At 50.3% G+C, this 19,378-nt stretch overlaps 1 protein-coding gene across 1 annotated transcript in view; it reads right to left on the reverse strand.

Moving 5' to 3' along the window:
* The window catches only part of STARD9 (StAR related lipid transfer domain containing 9), a 127,675-nt gene that overhangs the window by 26,304 nt on the left and 81,993 nt on the right, over window positions 1-19,378 (reverse strand). Inside the window, 13 exon segments of the mRNA XM_049705388.1 lie at window positions 1-146; window positions 149-528; window positions 2,241-2,712; window positions 3,148-3,341; window positions 8,509-8,612; window positions 8,732-8,814; window positions 9,517-9,654; window positions 9,989-10,040; window positions 13,535-13,714; window positions 17,120-17,191; window positions 17,616-17,693; window positions 18,827-18,924; window positions 19,090-19,299. Coding sequence (XP_049561345.1) covers window positions 1-146; window positions 149-528; window positions 2,241-2,712; window positions 3,148-3,341; window positions 8,509-8,612; window positions 8,732-8,814; window positions 9,517-9,654; window positions 9,989-10,040; window positions 13,535-13,714; window positions 17,120-17,191; window positions 17,616-17,693; window positions 18,827-18,924; window positions 19,090-19,299 — 2,207 coding nt within the window.

Below are 19,378 nucleotides of genomic sequence, written 5' to 3' on the forward strand. Positions count from 1 at the left end.
GGATTCTGCCCAGAAAGTCTTGGCTGTCTTTCCACGCCCAGTGGCTTGTTTGGATCCATGGGGATGTGAGGAACCAAAACTGGCTCCCTCAGCAGCCTCATGGGGCCCAAGGTTCCCTTCTTTTCCCCACCCTGCAGGTGAGTGGCCTTAGCCCTCCTGGTCTGGGTGGAAGGGGTGAGGACTTCCGGCTTATCCCATGGCTTTAGCTTGTTAGCTGCGAAACTCTGCGCCACCATCTGACGGGGCTGCTTACCCACTCTCTCCATTTCCTGGACACTGGCAGACTCGCAGCTCTCAGTGAGGCAGGTGCCAGAGGGTGAGGCTCCCTTCCTGGCCAGGGCCTTCCTGGCTGTGCAGAGCTGCCCCTCGCCTGAAGAACAGAGGGCATGCTTGATGAAATGCCCTTTCCTTGGGGGGTAATAAGCAGCCTGGGGCAAGTACTCTTCTGATGGGGTTTTCTCTGATAATTGCTCAGTAGGGTCAGGCACAGGAGGTGACGTGGTGGAGGGATCCCAATTCAGGAAAATACTGTGGAGACAAGGAAAGCCATCTCAGAAAAGTAAGAGGTCCCTACTTACTGCTGAGAGAAGGAATATAAAGTCCCACTTAGTTTGCTCTGAAAGAGGTTTAAAACTAGGCCAGGGCTTCCCTGGTGGCGCGGTGGTTGGGAGTCCGCCTGCCGGTGCAGGGGACGTGGGTTCGTGCCCCGGTCCGGGGGGTCCCACATGCCGCGGAGCGGCTGGGCCCATGAGCCATGGCCGCTGGGCCTGCGCATCCGGAGCCTGTGCTCCGCGACGGGAGAGGCCGCGGCAGTGAGAGGCCCGCGTACCGCAAAAAAAAAAAAACTAGGCCAATGTCACTGTCCCCTATAGCCTTCAGGGTCAGCTCTTTAGGTACATAAGGAAACTACAGACTATAGTCTTGGCTCTCAAAGAAGCCCCAGGTACACTCTGTTCCTCATTTTCTTTATCTTACAAAAAGGCTGAACTGAATCTGGATCTAACCACGCTTTTAGGGAAAACTTCCAACATGAGGAACTGAATAATAACTTAAATGGCACTACAAGGAATCAAACAGACAAATCTATAAAGGGGCACATTTTACAGAATGGACCCACTTTCTTTAACAAATCGACAATATGAAGAAATTTTTAAAAAGCATGATTAAAAGAAACTTAAAAGACATAACAACCACATGCAGTGTGTAAATTCTACTGGATCTTAATTTCAATTAACTATAAATATATATTTTGAGGCAATTAGAGAAATTTGAATATGGCCTAGGTTTTTGATTATACTGAATAATTAATCTTAATTTTGTTGGGTGTGATGACAATGTGGTTATAAGAAAACTTATTTTTCAGAAGTGTATACTTGATGTAGGATTGAAATGACATCACGTCGAAAAGTTGCTTTAAAATGCTTCATCAGAAAAAGGAAGGAGGGGAGACAAAGCAAGCATGGTAAATCTTGACATTTGCTGAACATGGGTGACAGGTACACAACTCTCTCAACTTTGTGTATGTCGGAAATTTTTCATAATAAAACTTAAAAAAAAAAAGCCTACCTAGTACTCTAAAGACCAGATTGGTAAGCAAACATAACAGTAATAGACATTAATTGGGCAACTAATATGGGCAAGGCCCTGCGCTAGGCCTGGAGGATATAAAGAGGCAGACATAGTCCTCTGCTCCAAGCAGTCTGGAAGATAACATATCCTCACCTTGACTGAATGTGAGAAGTGAAGGAGAAAAGAAACAAGGAGGATCCCACAATGAACCCAGGAGTCAGAAAGAGAGTGTTTCACTTGCTCAGCATGGTAGGTGGGCTGGGAAACTGACTGGAGCCAGCAGGTCGGGGGGGAGGGGAGGGGAGGGAGGAAGAGTGCAGTCTGAGGCAATATGAGACAGAGCGGCGGCAGGACACACACAAGGAGACATATGTGGTAGTCAGGGTCTAGAGCACACGGAAAATGAGGCTGAGATTCTCCCTCAGCAGATATGATCAAAGCAGCAAGAGCTGCCCCTCAGAGTGGGGGCAGGGAAAATCTTAGAAGACATCAACCACAGAGAAAGAAGAGAGTGATCAGGAGAACAAGTGATGAGGAAGAGAAGAGCAGACACATTTTTCCATTTCACAAATGGAGGAAACTGAGGCCCCAGGAAGTAAAGCTCGCTGCCCGGGCAACAAGGCTGTAAACCTCAGCCAGTGCCCCAAGGCGGCCTCCGACGACGGCTGTACCTGCGCAGCTGGGCTGAGTGCCGGCTGCAGGGCCTTCGGAGGCTCAAGGAACTGCAACTTGTCAATCTGCTTCTGCGCTGAGGCCCTAGGACCAGGGCACCAGGGCAGGGGGCCGGGAAGGGGGGCCTCCGGGGGCAGTCACCCTGGAGCCAGCACAGCACCCTGAGCTGCTCCGGTCTCCTGTGGGCCCCCAGCAGCCTCGGCTTCTCGATGGTCCTCTTCAGCTGGAACGAGACCCTTCTCTGCCGGCCGTTCTGCTCCGCCACCCGAAGCGCGAGTCTCCGCAGGAGCTGCGGGTGCACCGCCCTCTTCTGGCTTTGGACCGGGGGAGATGGCTGAGTCTCAGGGTCTGTCTGGCACCATGAATCAGATGGAACAGCGGCTGCAAGTTCTTTCTCTTCTACACGGTCTTGCTGCAGCTGCTGCTGCAAGCCAGCCGGCCAGGTCCCTTCTCTGAGTAGCCACTGCTGGTCTGCGAACCAAAAACACCCTGAGAGAAGGTCAGCCCGTCCTCCCTCCCTGGACTCAGGCACCTCTGGCCACGGCTGCACCTGCACAGAGTGAAGAGCTGGCCAGGGTGACGTGGTGGGATGAGGGCCACGTGGCCCTCTGGAGCAGGAGTGCCGGGCCCCCTGACCACAGGGCAAGTGGACGAAGCCCCGGCCTCAGCAGGGCAGCGGGCACATGCTAGGGCCAGCAGCAGAACCTGGAAAAGCACGCATGAGGGCAGTGAGGAAGGTCGCTTCCTTATTCTTGCTTCCAGCCCCCGTGTAAGAGCCTCTGGTCTCTAAAAGAGGGGAGAGAACCCCTAACACCAAAGATTCCATCATATCACAAAGAAAACAAAGGAGAGAATACAGAGGGCCAGGGCGGTGTGGAGAGATGGGAAGGGGAAGCAGGCTCCTACCGTCTTTAACCTGTTGGCTGGCACACGTCCCGTCCAGTTCCCGTTCCTGTTTGGCTCTAATCTGTCCCGCTAGGATTCGCTGCCTCAAATCCCCCACGAAGCACAGCCGCTGCTGCTGAATCTGGGCCCCGCAGGGTGTCTCTCCAGCCCTTGGTGGCCTGTGGTCCTTGTCGCTCTGCTCTCCCAGCGCTTTCCTGTCACAGGGGCCGGGGTTACCCGGGGGGAAATGTAAACCCAGCTCAGCAAACACCTCCACGGCCTTAGCCCCTCCCATGGAGTCCTGCATTCAATAAGGCAGAGAGGGCTTTGGACTTCTGGCAACTTGGGACACACAGGCACGGTGTCACAGGCAGCTCATGATGTCACAGTGCGGGAGGGGAGAACAGTCCTGAGACTAGCATATTCTTAGACTGTGGGTTTAGCAGAAACACAAGTTCATTTTGGTTAAGGAAAATAACCAGGAAAGTAAAGCGGCTGTTTTTAGAAAACACAACATTTTAGCTAAATCAAGAAACTTTGTCCTTTAAAAAAGAATAAAAAGGTATCTGCTAAAAATCTGTTGTAACTAGACGAGAGCAGAAGCTCCAGAAACACTGTGGGAATGGAAACCCTCTCCTCCTTGTTCAGCGATCACGACTGCACCTCCACTCCTGAAGCAGAAACCCTCTTGATGTGGTAGTAGGAGGAGAGGGAACTCGGATGCACGCCAAGCTGTGTATGCAGCAGGAGCCCCAGGGGAGAGCTGGTCTCCACTCAAGGGCTGTTCTCAGTGAATGAGCCCTGGATGAGGGTTCAAGAACTTTAGACTCGACCACCCCTTTCAGAGATACATGCTGACACGTTTACTGGTGAAACTGTCCAAGATTTGTTTAGATCCAGTGGGGAGAAGTTGGGGATATAAACGAAACAAGATTAGCCATGAGTTGATCATTTGTAGTGTATTTAAAATTTTCCAATAATACAAAATTTAAAAAGGTTTTCTTGGGACTTCCCTGGTGGCACAGTGGTTAAGAATCCACCTGCCAATGCAGGGGACATGGGTTCGAGCCCTGGCCCGGGAAGATCCCACATGCCGTGGAGCAACTAAGCCCATGCACCACAACTATGGAGCCTGCACTCTAGAGCCCGGGAGCCACAACTACTGAAGCCAGTACGCCTAGAGCCCGTGCTCCACAACAAGAGAAGCCACCGCAGTGAGAAGCCCGTGCACCCGCTAGCTGCAACTAGAGGAAGCCCGTGCGCAGCAACGAAGACCCAATGCAGCCAAAAATAAATAAATAAATTTATTTTTAAAAAGGTTCTCTCGGCTTTCATGAGGACCCGGGCTCAATCCCTGGCACCTCCACCTAAAAAAAAAAAAAAAATTCTAGACTACAGTCATGCTTTTACTCTGCCACCAGGTTCTTGTGTGACCATGGATAAGTAAGAGCCTTCCTCTGAAGACTGACAGCTTCTCCCCTCATGCTAACCTCTCCCTAGGTCACACGTGACTTCTATGCAAGGGCCTCCCATGCTGTTTCCGCAGGGCCTCTCCGTCCCTGTCACTGTTTCAAAAAGAGCCAAATGCACGGGGCTCCACTCCGGGCTGGGAGGGGGAGCATCTGGGAAGGGTCAGGGTCTGCTGGAGACCGACACAAAAGCCCCAGCCAGCCTCGCTTATTCCTGCCCTCGGCCCTCATTCCAGCCCCAGGAGGCCACCTCTCAGGCTTGGAGATTCTCTAAGTGACTTAACACTAGAAGCAGATGGCAAACCATTTGAGCAGTGTGCTCTGAGGGGTCCATTCCACTTCGGAGGTTTATCACTTTGTAGAGCAGAATGAAAGCAGAGGTCCCCAAACTACAGCCTTCGGGCTAAATGATGCGCTGCCTGCTTTTGTGAATCAAGTTATTGGAACACAGCCACATGTGTGGTTTATGTATCGTCTCGAGGGCTTCCGGGCCTCACTGGCACAGCAGAATAGCTGCGGCGAAGGCTACAGCACAACCTGGCCCTTCACAGAAAGTCTGCTGCCTCTGTCTTAGAAGAAATTAAGATTTCTTAATGTAGCCTTAGGAGGACAGTGAAGGAGGGATGGGTGGGAGAGTGAATAGATGGATGGGGGCGTGGGTGGGAGCTGACACAACAGCAGGCTCCTCTCTGGAAAGGAGGCTGGGAGGTGACTCAATCTACAGTGAGTCCAGGAATCAGGAGGGGCCCAGGTCCCTGTGCGAGCGTGCTCTGGGGAAGACGGCTGCTGGCTGCTGTGGGCAAAAGGGCAACACACAAAGAGTGGAAGGTACAGAAAACAGGAAAGGCGCCGTTTGTCACACATAAGGCAAAGGCCAGGGATAGCAACTGGAATAAGAAGCCAGTTAGTGCCACACAAACAGAAAAAGCAGTTAATGGAAAACATTTTACACATATATTTATATGTATCACGCCTGTGTCACAGCTCCAAATTGTGTCTGACCACAGACACGGCTGAATTACAAACCCGAGCCCATCAGAGGGTCTTAGACACACCCAGCTAAGATCTACAACATCAGATACAAGGGGTAGAAAGGAGATCTTTATTCTGAATTCCCTGAGAGTGTTCAGCTTCCTTCTCTGACTGTCCCCGGACCCTCAGACTTACAATCTGCTTCTCCCTAGAAGAGAGCTCCTCCACGCTTCCCCGGGGAAAGCTGTAGCCAGCCTGTCAGCTTCTACAGACCCAATACAGCTTCCTCCATAGCAGCTGCAAGCCCACAAGGAGAGGCTGTCTGGGAGGAGCCCCACAGACATGCACGCTTGTCCGAGGAGCCATACACCATCAGACTGAAAATGTCTCCTGTGCTGAGTACATCGGCCAAGTTCCCCGAAAGCATGTGAAAAAGAACAAGCCGACCTAATGCTATATGTTGGGTAGATCACCAAGGGCCAGTCTTCAGTAACCTGCGGCCAAGGACCTCTGTCCCTCTCAGACGGTGCCCTTCTCCCTGGGGGACTCCAGCAGCCCTAGCTGCTGCCGGGGCTCCATCGCGCCCTCCGGCTGCTCGGCGCCGGCAGCTTCCACAGCAGAAATGCAATGGCACCTACTCGCTGAGGTGGCAGAGGTTGTGGCAGCAGCAACAGTGTCCCCCGGGCTCTAGGCACTTAAGGTTAAGCTCCCAGAATTCCCAGGGGGAAAATGCCAAGAACACGGACAACAGACAGTTTTCAAGGACAAACTCTTCTCAGGTCCAGATCACTCACTGCTGCAGGGAGAAAAGGAGGCCAACAGGCCAACTTCCCCTGCTCTAGAGTCAGTTCTGGCTTCACAGGCTCCCCACCAGAGAAGCATCCCTCCAGAGAGAAAGAGGGCGGAAAGGAAACCTGGGACACGGGGAGGCTTTGGAGCCGACCCCACCCAAGAGCATATGAGAGACCCTCGTGGAGACACAAGCCCAGACGGGGAGCCCTGCTGACGACGTGCTGGGCTCCGCACACTCACTTTCTCTCCCGGCCCCTCTGCCCGCTCAGAGCCTTGAGCCCACACCACCCGCTGCTGCCAGGGGCTGGCGCACGCGTGCTGGCAATGGTAGCTGGGCAGGACCGGCCTGGCCCACAGGCTCCCAGAGCTGGAGCTTAAGAGCGAGGGCAGTGAGGGGGAGAGGCCTGATTCTCCAGTCCCCCTCTGTCCTCTGCATGAAAGGGTGCATTCTTGGTGCGACTGAAAGGTCACGTCCATGCCCATGGGGCTAGAGAGCCTGAGAAGACCTTAAAAAGGCAGAAGCCCAGTGTTCTCTGGGGTGGATGGGTCCACTGGGGCAAGGTGGGAGGACAGGAAAGCAAAAGGGAGGCCACCTTCCCGGGCAGCCCCTGCCGTGAGGGCCTCCCGGCAGCGGGGCTGTGGGGTGTCGGGCACTGGACAAAGTACTCCATGTGCACTCGCTCTTTCAACCCGTGTCACGAGGACCCCTGGGAGGGAGACGGTAGCATCCTTACTTAGAGGTGAGCCAATAGGCTCAGAGACTCAGTAGCTTGCCTAAGGTCACACAGCTTTTCTGTCGTACAGCCAGGAGGTAAGGCCGCTTTACTCAACTCCAACGTATCTCTTCAGCATCCAAGGCTCTTTAAGTTGCAGAACCGTTCCCTGTAGACCTCTGGACTTTGGGAAAAACACATCCTCAGTGCGACTTCCCAAAGGAACTGACCTAAGACAAGGCTTCCTTTCATGACTTCACTACAAAAAGGGAGGCCACTCTGACAAACAAGAGCCCCGGCCTCAGTCCTGAGTCTACCTTGATCTTGATATGCTCCACCCTATGTCACCCCTCAGGGCCCACAGTCACCCAACACTGACCATCCTCCCTTAAGCCCTGAAGCATCATCCTCTGGTCGTCAGCAGCCCTCCTGTGAGCACCTGCCTGCTGCTCGTACTACCTGCCTCAGAGCACTCCTGTCCTCATCCAACATCTCACCACCGAGGTCTGCCCCAAGGCTATCCTCAGCTGCCATCAAGGCTCCTGGCCTGAGCAAAGAGCAGCAGGGGACCAAGGGCCATCAGAACCCTCCCAGGCACCCTGTACTCATGGTGCTGAACAGCCCCCCACACCAGGGGTCGCACAGGTACCGGGTCCCCTGCTGACATTTTCTACAGGAAGTCTCCAAGTTACAAGGCACTGTGGCTTTCAGAACAGGACACCATTATTCCCAGGATCCAACCCACAAGGCATCTCGATCTGGGAGGGGGCTTCTATGCAGAAATGGATAAAGAACGACTATGAAGAAGAAAAGCAGTTCCCATGAGTCATGTAGAAAACTCGGACCCACACTCCACAGTCTCAAGGCAGGTGAAGCGAGTAGCACAGGGCAGAGCCCCAAGATATTTTCATGTGGGTCCTGGAGTTCCTGCCCCTCATGCATAGTACTGGACCCATGGTTATGAGGAAAAGAGGCTTCTCCATCTCACAGTCACTTTAAAAACTCAGAGGAAGCCACAGTCCTGGAGCTAAATGACACACACGTGAGCTCACACACAGGCAGGCCAGAATTTAAAGGGGTTAATAGAATTTAAAGAGGTAGGTCCCAAAGCAGCAAAGCTACCCACAAATACATCAGGTGTAAATCTTGCTGACAGAGGAAGGTGGCCACAGGAAACATCATATGATATATACCTCTTTCAGTGATGAAGAAAGTTGCAATACCCAAGGGGAAATGAAGGAAGGCCACAACCACCACCCTGACAACCACCAGCTGAGCGGCTAGCTCAGCGTCCTCAGAACACTCGCCCACGTTGGTTCAGACCAGGCCTCATTCCGAGCTTGGCTGCTACACTCATCTCCTCCCTGCTCCATGTTGTAATGAATTAAAAAGCAAAACCAAAACGTCCCACAGCAGAACGAGCAGCTGTCTCTCACCTTTCCTTCCCAAGCAAAGGGCAAAGACCCAACCGGGAGGCAGTGACATCTCCGTCCAAATCCAGCCACTCCAGAGAGCCACTGCTACCAACAGTCTCTCCAACCTGCAGACAAGGAAGGAAGCATCATCACCCCCATCCCAACAGACCCGGACAAAGCTCGACCCCCTCCAGAAAGGAGAAGTGGGGAGGTCAGGAGCCACGTGGAAACACCATGTGCTCACCTGCCTCCTCTGCCGAAGGACGGCGGCCTCTGCGGGGTGATTGAATCGGAACTTCTGTGCTTTCCCCAGGGTTATGACTGCTCCTGTGGCACAGAGACCGATGCGAATTAAATGCACAGCTCGTGTTCTGAGCACATGTAACGTGCAGGCCACTGTTCTGGGGCACAAAGTCCTGCCCCCACAAGTTGATAATTTAGCTGAGTCAATAAGATACGTATTTATTGGATACCGTACAACGTATGTATTGAATTAATGAGATGAACAGGAGGAGCTCTGCTATTCCCAAGGAAAGCAAGATGAGCTCCAGGTGGAGTAGTCAGGGAATGCTTTGTTGAAGAGGGGGTATCCAAGCTCAGCCTCAAAGGACAGAGAGAATCTGAATAGATTAATAGTAGTAGTAATAGTGACAGTAATCATGATAAGGGATGTTTTCTAAGTGCCAAGAACACTGCTAAGAACATTACACAGATTAGCTCATTCAATCCTCACAACGATTTTATTATTATTCCTATTTTATAGGAAATTGAGGCTCAGAGACTTTCCCAAGGACACAGAGCTAACAAACACAGGTACTAATTTCAGAGAGTCACTCTCTACTCTGGAGCCCTGGAATTGGGGCTTGTTTACGGAAGAGGACTGTATTAGGGAATCTTCAGATCTCTGGGTGCAGAGGCTGGGTGTTCCATCATTAAAGCCTGCCTCACTGAGTTCTCTGGGTCTGGCCCATGAGAATGGAGCTCACCGATCACTCATCCTGGCATAAACCGGGCTGTAGGGGGCCCTACCTTGGGTCAGACGGCAGGAGGCGGTGACCTCCCGGCCGTTGACTGTGCAGCGGGCCCCGCGGGCAGGCCGCAGAATGACGACCCCACAGGCGCTGGTGATAGTGCAGTGGTCTCTCTCGATCCACTGACCCTGCAGGACTACAGAAGGGGGCGGGGGTCACTTGGGTGGAGGCACAGCCCAGAGAAACACCTCCTCCAGTCTTCTGACGAGATCAGAATCCAAATCTGGAAGATCTCACATCATGACAGGAAGAGGAAGAGCCACCACCTGAAACCACCCAGACCTGGATCATCCCACCGTGTGGGTCTCCTCCTATCATGTCCCAGACCCACAACCTGTCAGGGAAAGAGGAGCGGCCCCTCAGACCTCAAAGATTCCTTCCTCTCAGAGCACCATCACGTTCCTCTGAAGAAACCCGTCCAGCATGAATACCTGCCACAGAGCATCGTACCCATATGCTCTGTCACTCACCAATGTCCTGTTCCTGGTCTGAGTCAATCCTTCCTATTTTTGTTGTCCCCTCCTAAAGGGAAAAACAAAGCCATTTTAATGAGAATAAAAAGGGATGCAGCCCTGCCCCCAAAGGAGAGCCCACCTGTTTGAGCGTCATCACCATCCTCCCATGCCCACCCCAGCCTTTTCCACACCACTTCTCAGCTTTGCTCCAGGATGTTCTGACTGCTCTGCCCACTCACGCTGCAGCCCAGGAAGCCCCTGAGACGGTGGGGTCAGAAAAATGCATGACTAAGCAGCACCAGCTTTTTGCAAAGTCCAACTAGGGCTGGCCGGCTCCTTTCTGTCCCATAGCCTGGAGTTAGGCCGTCAGAGCTTCTGTAGTCTGAGGAAGTGGGCACATGGGTATAGCTTTCTCCCGGGGCTTAAGGTTAATGTGGTCCAAGTTTGGTCCAGTCAGTCTCAAAGAGACATGCCTTCTAGGATGATGTATGGAAGCACAGGATTTTTACCTTCTTGGTCCGCAGATGAAGTTTAACAGACACCAGATTCTAAGAAGAGTAAAGCACAAAAAAGCAGCACAAAAAGGAGAAAAGCACATCTAGAATCAAAAAAGACTGGAAGAGAGTACAAGAGAGGAGGGGGAAACTGGAGTTACTATCAATGAATCACTGGGTTAGTAGAAGACAAGGCCTTTGGCCCTTGGACTATAACAATGCAGTTTAAGACCACATAGCTCTGTTTGAGGAAGGCAGCAACACGGCAACAGAGATGCGAGTTTAGATATGTATTTATCTTTTCTTTTTTTTAATTAATTTATTTATTTTTGGCTGCATTGGGTCTTCGTTGCTGTGCACGGGCTTTGTCTAACTGTGGAGAGCAAGGGGCTACTGTCTGTTGCGGTGCGCGGGCTTCTCATTGCGGTGGCTTCTCTTGTTGTGGAGCATGGGCTCTAGGCGCACGGGCTCAGTGGTTGTGGCTGGAGGGCTCTAGAGCGCAGGTTCAGTAGTTGTGGCGCACGGGCTTAGTTGCTCCAGGGCATGTGGGATCTTCCTGGACCAGGGATTGAACCTGTGTTCCCTGTATTGGCAGGCGGATTCTTAACCACTGCACCACCAGGGAAGCCCAAGATATGTATTTATAATTTACCGACTAACTTTTCCCTGTGTCCCGGGCACTGCGCCAAGTGCTTTACAGATAGCTCTCATTTAATCCTCTAACAACCCAGAATGTAGGTATTACGATCAGGAATCTGAAGCTGACAGGGGATAAGCTGCCCAGGGAGCCCACCCACTAAATAAGACAACCCCGGCTAGCATTCAGGTCTCTCCAGGTCCTGTGCCCACGTGTTTCCAACCTCGCCAAACCACCTGCCCAGTGACTGATGTTTTTGAAGTGACTGGAAAGTTCTGCACTAGGCTTCACTATCAGCAGCCAGAAAGGAGGGCCCTGTAGCTCTCCCAAAATCGCCTGAGGAGAAAGACCCCTGGAAGGAATGAACAAGGCTCTGGCTCCCCCCGCACACCCACAACCAGCCAGAGCCCAGGCTTTTCCTCTCAGCCACTGAGGATCACACGATCCAACGGATGCCGGTCTCCAGACACCGCCATCCAGAATCGAGGGAGGGGGGTCAAGACCACTCTCAGGGGTTCAAGGTCAGCCCTGATGATGAGGCACATTCCTCCCAAAGGAATAAAGGCCACAGCACATCCCAACTTCTAGATCTGCAGAGCAGAAACTACCCCAAAATGTGCTGGCATCTCATTTAACACGGGCTGAGCTGGCGCCTGTGCCTGCTGCCCCTCTGCCTCTTTATGCCTGTTTATTGGGAGGGGCAGCAGCACAAAGGCAGTTATGAGATGAAGTCCAGGATATCAGTAACCTGCTCCACCCTCCCTTCCTGCTGCCCGCTCCCCACCTAAGGTACTTCCCAAGGTGACTCAGGCAAACAGTTCCCAGGCCACTGCGAGGGACTAGTTCTGGGTCTGGAACCAAGTTAGCAAATAAAAACAGAGAATCTTGAGTGACTACTGTTATACTACTACCCAGACCAGGATCTAAACAAACAAAAAGGGGGGAAATGGGTACAAAACCTGCAGAAATGCCATGATTAGAAGTAGACTGAAATCCTGTTTCCCCAGGTTCACGTCCAGAACATGAGGGAGGGAGTGACCCCCAGTGCAGACTTGGCAAGGACACCAGCACTCCAGCATCGTCCATCTCCGGCCTCCAACTCAACCTCCCCATCATCCTTCAGCCCTCTGCTGCTACCCTAAGCTCTGCCACTTGACGTCTAACTTCATCCACTCACTCCACCTCCGATCAATATATCAGATCAGTTCTACTCAAATACTGAGCATTTTAATCCATCTGGTCTCTCCTTGACCTCCAACCTCTCCCCATCGTTCTGACAAATGGAACGATTGATAGCCTTTGGTGTTCAGATCTGTTATTAAGGTAACAGCCACTTCTGCCTGAGGCATTTTCACTGAGATGATTTATACTGTGTCAAAAAAAGAAGCTACTTTAACCTTCTGTCTGGGAGGCTCAGTCTCTGACAACTTCCCCGAGGGCTTATCCTCAGAACACAGACTTTCTAAATGTGTGAGACGTGCCGACATCTCCCCACCACATGTACTGCAGCAATAGCAATCTGATTTCTCCAGGGATGACAGCAGCGTCACACATCCCCATAAACTCTGTTCCTTTTAAATGTCAGTTTAACGTGCCGGGGACGATTATCAAAATGAAGATTGGATTTTCAATGAGCACAGGGATTTGGGCCAGGTAAGGTATGTTCAGCCATCCATGGGGACTGTCCTATAGTGGGACACTTTTGATGAGGACAGGATATGGGATTACATGGGTCACTAACCCTCAAAACACTTCATTCAGAAGTGAGGCCCCGGCCTCCAGGTGACAAAGAACCAGGGCAGCGAGGTCTCTGTGGAAGGCCTTCGCAACACTCTATTTTCTGTGGGTGGCTGCATGTCACGCCCTGGTCACCCCTCACCCCCCAGCCCTCTGGACTCCTGCACGCTTTCTTGAAGCTTCCTAAATCTACTCCCTCTTTTCTCTCTTCTTTCCCAGGCAAACCTAGTAATGGAGAAGGGGGGTTGAATGAAGTGGGAAAGTACGGGAAGGCAACTGTTTCAGATCTTTTGATCCCTTTAGCCTCTGAAAGCCGTCTGTGAGCAGCCTGCATTTGCGGGGAGCGCTCAGGAGTGCTGCCGGAATTTCGAGGTTAGGATTTCACCTCCATGACTGCACTCCTGTGCTTCAGGAAGCCGGATAAGGAATACAAGCAGCATTATTCTTACTTTAAAACAAGGAAATTTAGGCATAGAGAACAAAAGTAAGAGAGACAGTAGCAGCAGCTGAAAACCAAATGATTGTTCTGATTACTAGTCTTCTTCTGTATTCATACAAAGACAAAACAGATCACAGTTGGTTGGCAGGCCCAGTTTCCTGAGGGCACACCTGAGGGCAGCTCTGCGGCTTTTCCCTCCCTGACCTCTGGGGCCAACGGCTTAAGGAGAAGGGGGCGTGCGCCCGCCCGCTCACCTTGAGGTGATAGAGCACGACACCTGTGCTGAGCACATCGTCCTCCAAGGCCATCAGGTGTGGCAGGCTGGAGTCGATGACCAGCCCAGCCCTCCTCCTGTTGATGTCCACTCTGTAATGTTCCACGAGGGCCTTCCACTCGTTCCACTTACGGGCCCAGTCTTTAGTCAGCTGGTCAATCTGAGGAGACAGAGGAGGTGGTCCTGGACACTCAGTACAGGGAGCAGATGAACGGTTCAGCGCCATCTGGCCCGATTCCTCACGGCATCACTTCCTCACTTTCCTCCCCGTGACTATTCAAGTCCGCACATGGGCCCTTGCACCTCTGTGAGCTCTCTCTGTTTTCTAAGTTTTCCTCAAAAAGCAACTGTTACTTTTATAAATAGAAACTCAATAAATGTTATTTTAAAATTTTTCTGCAATGAGCATGTATTGTTTTTATTAAAAAAAGAAGTACCATAAACGTTATTTTTAAAAATTATTTGGGGACTTCCCTGGTGGCACAGTGGTTAAGAATCCGCCTGCTGGGCTTCCCTGGTGGCGCAGTGGTTGAGAGTCCGCCTGCCGATGCAGGGGACACGGCTTCGTGCCCCGGTCCGGGAGGATCCCACGTGCCGCGGAGCAGCTGGGCCCGTGAGCCATGGCTGCTGAGCCTGCGCGTCCGGAGCCTGTGCTCCGCAACAGGAGAGACCACAACAGTGAGAGGCTCGCGTACCACACACACAAAAAAGAATCCGCCTGCCAATACAGGGAACACAGGTTCAATCCCTGGTCTGGGAAGATTCCACATGCCACGGAGCAACTAAGCCTGTGCACCACCAACTACTGAGCCTGCGCTCTAGAGCCCGCGAGCCACAACTACTGAGCCCACATGCCACAACTGCTGAAGCCCGTGTGCCTAGAGCCTGTGCTCCACAACGAGAAGCCACCACAATGAGAAGCCTGTGCACCACAACAAAGAGTAGCCCCTGCTCGCCATGACTAGAGAAAAGCCCACACACAGCAACGAAGACCCAATGCAGCCAAAAATAAATAAATTAATTTTAAAAAATTAGTTGGGATTTGAGTCACATATCTATTGATATGTTTAAATTCCCCTCTTTCCACCCCCCCTCCTATGTGATCCATACTGGGAGTCCTCTTGTGAACTTCTTTCCCAAGGTGCAGCACCTTGAATTCTAATATAAGCTTGTATGCACCTCAAAAACCAACAGAGCACCAAGACGGGTCTCCCCAGGGAGAATGAAGACTATGAAACTGGTCTGAACTACCACACAATAAAAAAATAACAACAGTAATAACTAATGTTATTAAACACTGAGGGCGGGGGGTGGTGTAAATTGGGAGATTGGGATTGACATATATAATACACACTACTATATATAAAATAGATAACTAATAAGGACCTACTGTACAGCACAGGGAACTCTATTCAATACTCTGTAATGGCCTATATGGGAAAAGAATCTAAAAAAGAGTGGATATATGTATATGTATAACTAACTTTGCTGTACGGCAGAAACTAACACATTGTAAATCAACTATACTCCAATAAAAAATTAATTTAAAAAAACACTGAGGGCTTACTATGGATCAGGAACAGAGTTTTAAAAATAAACACACCAAGGCTTAGAGGCCTTAAGCTAAGCCCACTTGGGAAACATGAAGGAACAATGTTGAATATAGGGTCCTTTTTATTTCTTACGGTGGAAATTGTTATCAAGGCAGGAAGCTTCTTTTGGGAGTGGAAGAACTGAGGAAGACCAGGAAAAGGAACTGGATTCATCTAAGTCCTTCTCTCATAAAGAGAAAACTTAAAAAAAAAAATCATGCCAAGTTTAGGTACAAGTATTTTATGACTCTAGAAACATTCTTTTTTTGGGCTGCCCTACGCAGCTTGTTGGATCCTTAGTTCCCCGACTAGGGATCGAACCTGCGCCCCCAGCAATGGAAGCACAGAGTTCTAACCACTGGACCGCCAGGGAATTCCTGAAACATTCTTTTTAATGTTATAATCATTGAGTTGAAGTTTGAAAACTACAGGGTACCCGTGAAGGGCTGGGTTGGATTGGGCCCTGGCAGAGGTAGGTGGCAGGGCACATCCCCCTGGAGGTGCTGCAGAGGACACCTCCCCTCTGGTCAGCCTTCATCACCCACTCCTACCTGCCTAAGGTTGTAAGATTAGCAAGCGGCAGGTTCAAGTCCAGGTCTGCCGGCCTGTATAAAGTAAAAAGGCTAATGTGCCTGGAATGAACCAAAAGTCAGACCATATAGCTAAATACAGAATTTTTGAGAAACTTCTGGATATGTGAAGTAGTCCTAAAGTTTAGTTTGGGTAACAAAATATTGACATAGCCAGGATACTTTAATAACATATAAGGATGATGCAGTAGAGTACTGGAAATGGGGACATTTGTTTGCAAGACCTAAATCTAACCTGTCACCAAATAATGCCTGCTACTTCTTCCTTTTAAATGTCACTGGGGGACTTCCCTGGTGGTCCAGTGGTTAAGACTCTGTGCTCCCAATGCAGGGAGCACGGATTCGATCCCTGATCAGGGAACTAAGATCCTGCGCGCCGTGTGGCACGGCCAAAAAAAACAAAGTAAAAAAAAACTTAACACAAGTGATTAAAAAAAAGTCTCTGGGAATCACCATTTGATTCAATCTCCCAAAATGTCCTCACCCTCATGGGGTCACAACAACAGTCTCTTTCCTTGTTGATCTCTCTGCTTCCCCCCCAATCCATTCTACATGCAACTGTCATATTAATTTACCCAATATACTCCTTTATCATGTCACTAACTGGGTTCAAGAAGCTGTGAGTAACCCTGTTCATGTCAAGTTCAAACCTCCTGAACTGGACCTCTCCTCCCCTCCCCTCCGCTCCTCTCTACCAGGAACACATATCCTAGCCAGCTTCGCTGCCCTTACACCCCGTGTGTCCACGTGTCTCACACCAGCCCTTCTCTCACTTCCGTGGCTTTGCTTCTGTTATCCCTCCCTCACCCCAATACCTCTGCCCATCTCCCTATCTAACAGACCCTATCCATCCTCCAAGGTCTATTCAAGTTCTCTGCCTTCCAACTGCAGCACTGAGGATGGCCCTGAAAATTCCAAGCCACATTTGATTTCTTCCTTCCTAAGCCCTTTACGTCTAACTCACGTAAGTTATTTCATTTAATCATTCTCTAAATGTGCTTCCAACTAGACTGCAAGCCATCTGAGGGCAGGGACTTCTTTGTATCTCCTGCAGCATTGTGCTGAGCACCTAGCTGATGTTCAATGAATACATGTCATTGATTTACTTATTTACTAGAAAATAATTTTTTTCCTAGGCTACTGTCACTATCTGAAGGGAGTTATCATGATCCCCTGGGAAAACAAAGCAGAGTCAGAAAGCCAGTCACCAGCCCTATGACAAACACATCCCCCAACTCAAGGCTCAATGGAGACAAAGGTTGTCTCTATACAGAACCTCTCTGTCCTGGTGGGGGAGCAGTTCTGGCCCAGGAAGGATGGAGGGAGGTCAGATCTGTTTCCAAGGTGATGTGAAGCACAACTGAGTCTCCCCAACAGACCCACCTTCAATTCATTTTGGAGAGCCAGCTCCTTCAGATTTTCATCCTTTCCCTCATTCAATGAATGGAAGTTTCTCTGCACAAAGAGAGAGATGTGCTTCATGGGTCCCACCCTCACTCTTGTGAAGGAAAAGATGCAGATAAAGGAAAGACTTTATCGTTAAAATCAGAAACAAATCAGAAGCCTAAGTATCTGGGCTCAGATTGGTACAAAGAAGGAGAATTCAAGGAAATTTTTTCTGGAGGGCCCCATTCCCCATATCTGCCCACATACAGAACAAGGGCCATTCAGGAAAATGCCCTTTGGACAGCAGAGAGGACACAGTGAGAGGGTGCCCACCCCATCTGAAACTACACAGGTAATCAGAGTAATCACCATCCTATCTCTGGCCTCTGCTCTACCAGCGTCACCTGACTGAGAACACAATGCAGCAGGGCTCAGACACCCTGCAGAAGAGAAGGGGCTCTGGAGGACAGAAAAGTCCTGACTGCCCACATACCAGCTCAAAGCTCAGCAGCATGGCTTTCAGTCTTCCAATCTCTTCCCTGAGTTCTCTGATCAACTTCACGCTTGCATCCTGAAACACAGAGAACTCGGTCACCACTGACTGATATCAGGCCCTGAATGGCTGTGAGATGCTACTCGCAATTAGCCTGGAAGAAGCGGATTACTCCTTGGGAGTAACTTCTAGGGCAGTCTTTTCAAAGTGTGGTCCCAGGATCAGCAGCAACTTCACCTAAGAACTTGTGAGAAATGCAAATTCTGTGGACCACCCCCACTCCCGCAATGCCCCAACACCTATTATTCAAAAACTCTTGAGGGCTGGGCCCACCTGTGATTTAACAAACCCTCCAGGTGATTCTGATACACACTAAAGTCTGAGAATCACTGCCTAGAGCAGGAGGTCAGGTAGGTAATATAATACAAATGCCAGAGCATGTAAGGTGCTAATCTTCCTGTATTGAGTGTGACTAAACTTACCTGACCAATTACATTGCCCTTTATTTTTTTAAAGTCTTTATTGAATTTGTTACAGTATTGCTTCTGTTTTATGTTTTGGTTTTTTGGCAGCAAGGCATGTGGGATCTTAGCTCCCGGACCAGGGATCGAACCCACACCCGTGCATTGGAAGGCGAAGTCTTAAGCACTGGACCGCAGGGAAGTCCCTACACTGCCCTTTAAAACAGTCCATAAATGGGCTGTATGTGGGCCACCCATCTGTGATCCCTGCCCTGGAACTTTTCACCGAAACTGCAAAGTAGATGAGGAACTTTTGGAATATTCTCATTATTAATTCAGCTTTCAAGACTAAAGGATTCCTCATATGCAACTTTTACCCAAAACAGAGACCGCACTTCAATTTGCATATGAAAAAAGTCACAGAGCAACATAAACTTGGAATAAAGGCAGTAAACACAGACACTTTTAAATGATCTTTCCTCGAGTGGCAACAGTGTACAAGGGCTCTTAAGACCAATGGCCTTAGATAAACATCTAAAATAAATTATTCAAAAAAGGCAACTGAATGAAGCCAGTTGAGATATGAGAGAACGGTATGACACTGAAAGAAAGAATTTCACTCCCTCGGCATTTGGAGAACAAGTCTGGCAGCTGGGGTGAGTACAAAGAGAAGGAAATCAAATGAGAGGAAAAAAGGAGAACTTGGAGTAAACTGCTGTACCAGACCAGGACTTCAAATGAAGGTCTCACCTCATTTACCCGTGGCTTGTTGATGATGTTTTTGGCGTTGGATGCATATCTCAACGTGCTCATGGTCTCACTGTAGCTAGTGTGTGCAGGAGACACGGCTGGGGTAGAAGGAGAAGGTTAAAACACACGCCAAGCCTTTCCAACCCAGCCCATGACCACTGGCCTTGCTGCCGTCGCCCAGGCTGTCTGAGACCCTTGATGAAATGGGCAGCAGTGGCAGAGCACCAGTCTCAACACAGAACCAGCTCCGGCAGCCTACTCACTGGCAACCATGATGGTTCTGGAGTTGCCTCCGAGGCTGTCCTTCAGCAGCCAGGTCAACACAGAGTCCCGGTAGGGGATGTAAGACTGCCTCTGGGAAGGTCCTGCTCCACTGCTGGTCCTGGAAGGAGAGCTAGGGATCCCACTGTCACTACCATCGCTCACTGTGCTGCCGAAGCTCTGGCAGCTGTTGAATACCTGAGAGTTCTGGGCTTAAAAAGACAAAAAATAATAAAAGTGGAAGAAAAAAAAGGAATTACAAAACAAATGCATTAAAACAAAGCAATGGTT

This window comes from Orcinus orca, chromosome 2 (genome assembly GCF_937001465.1).
Source record: "Orcinus orca chromosome 2, mOrcOrc1.1, whole genome shotgun sequence".
In the NCBI taxonomy this organism is placed as follows: Eukaryota; Metazoa; Chordata; class Mammalia; order Artiodactyla; family Delphinidae; genus Orcinus; species Orcinus orca.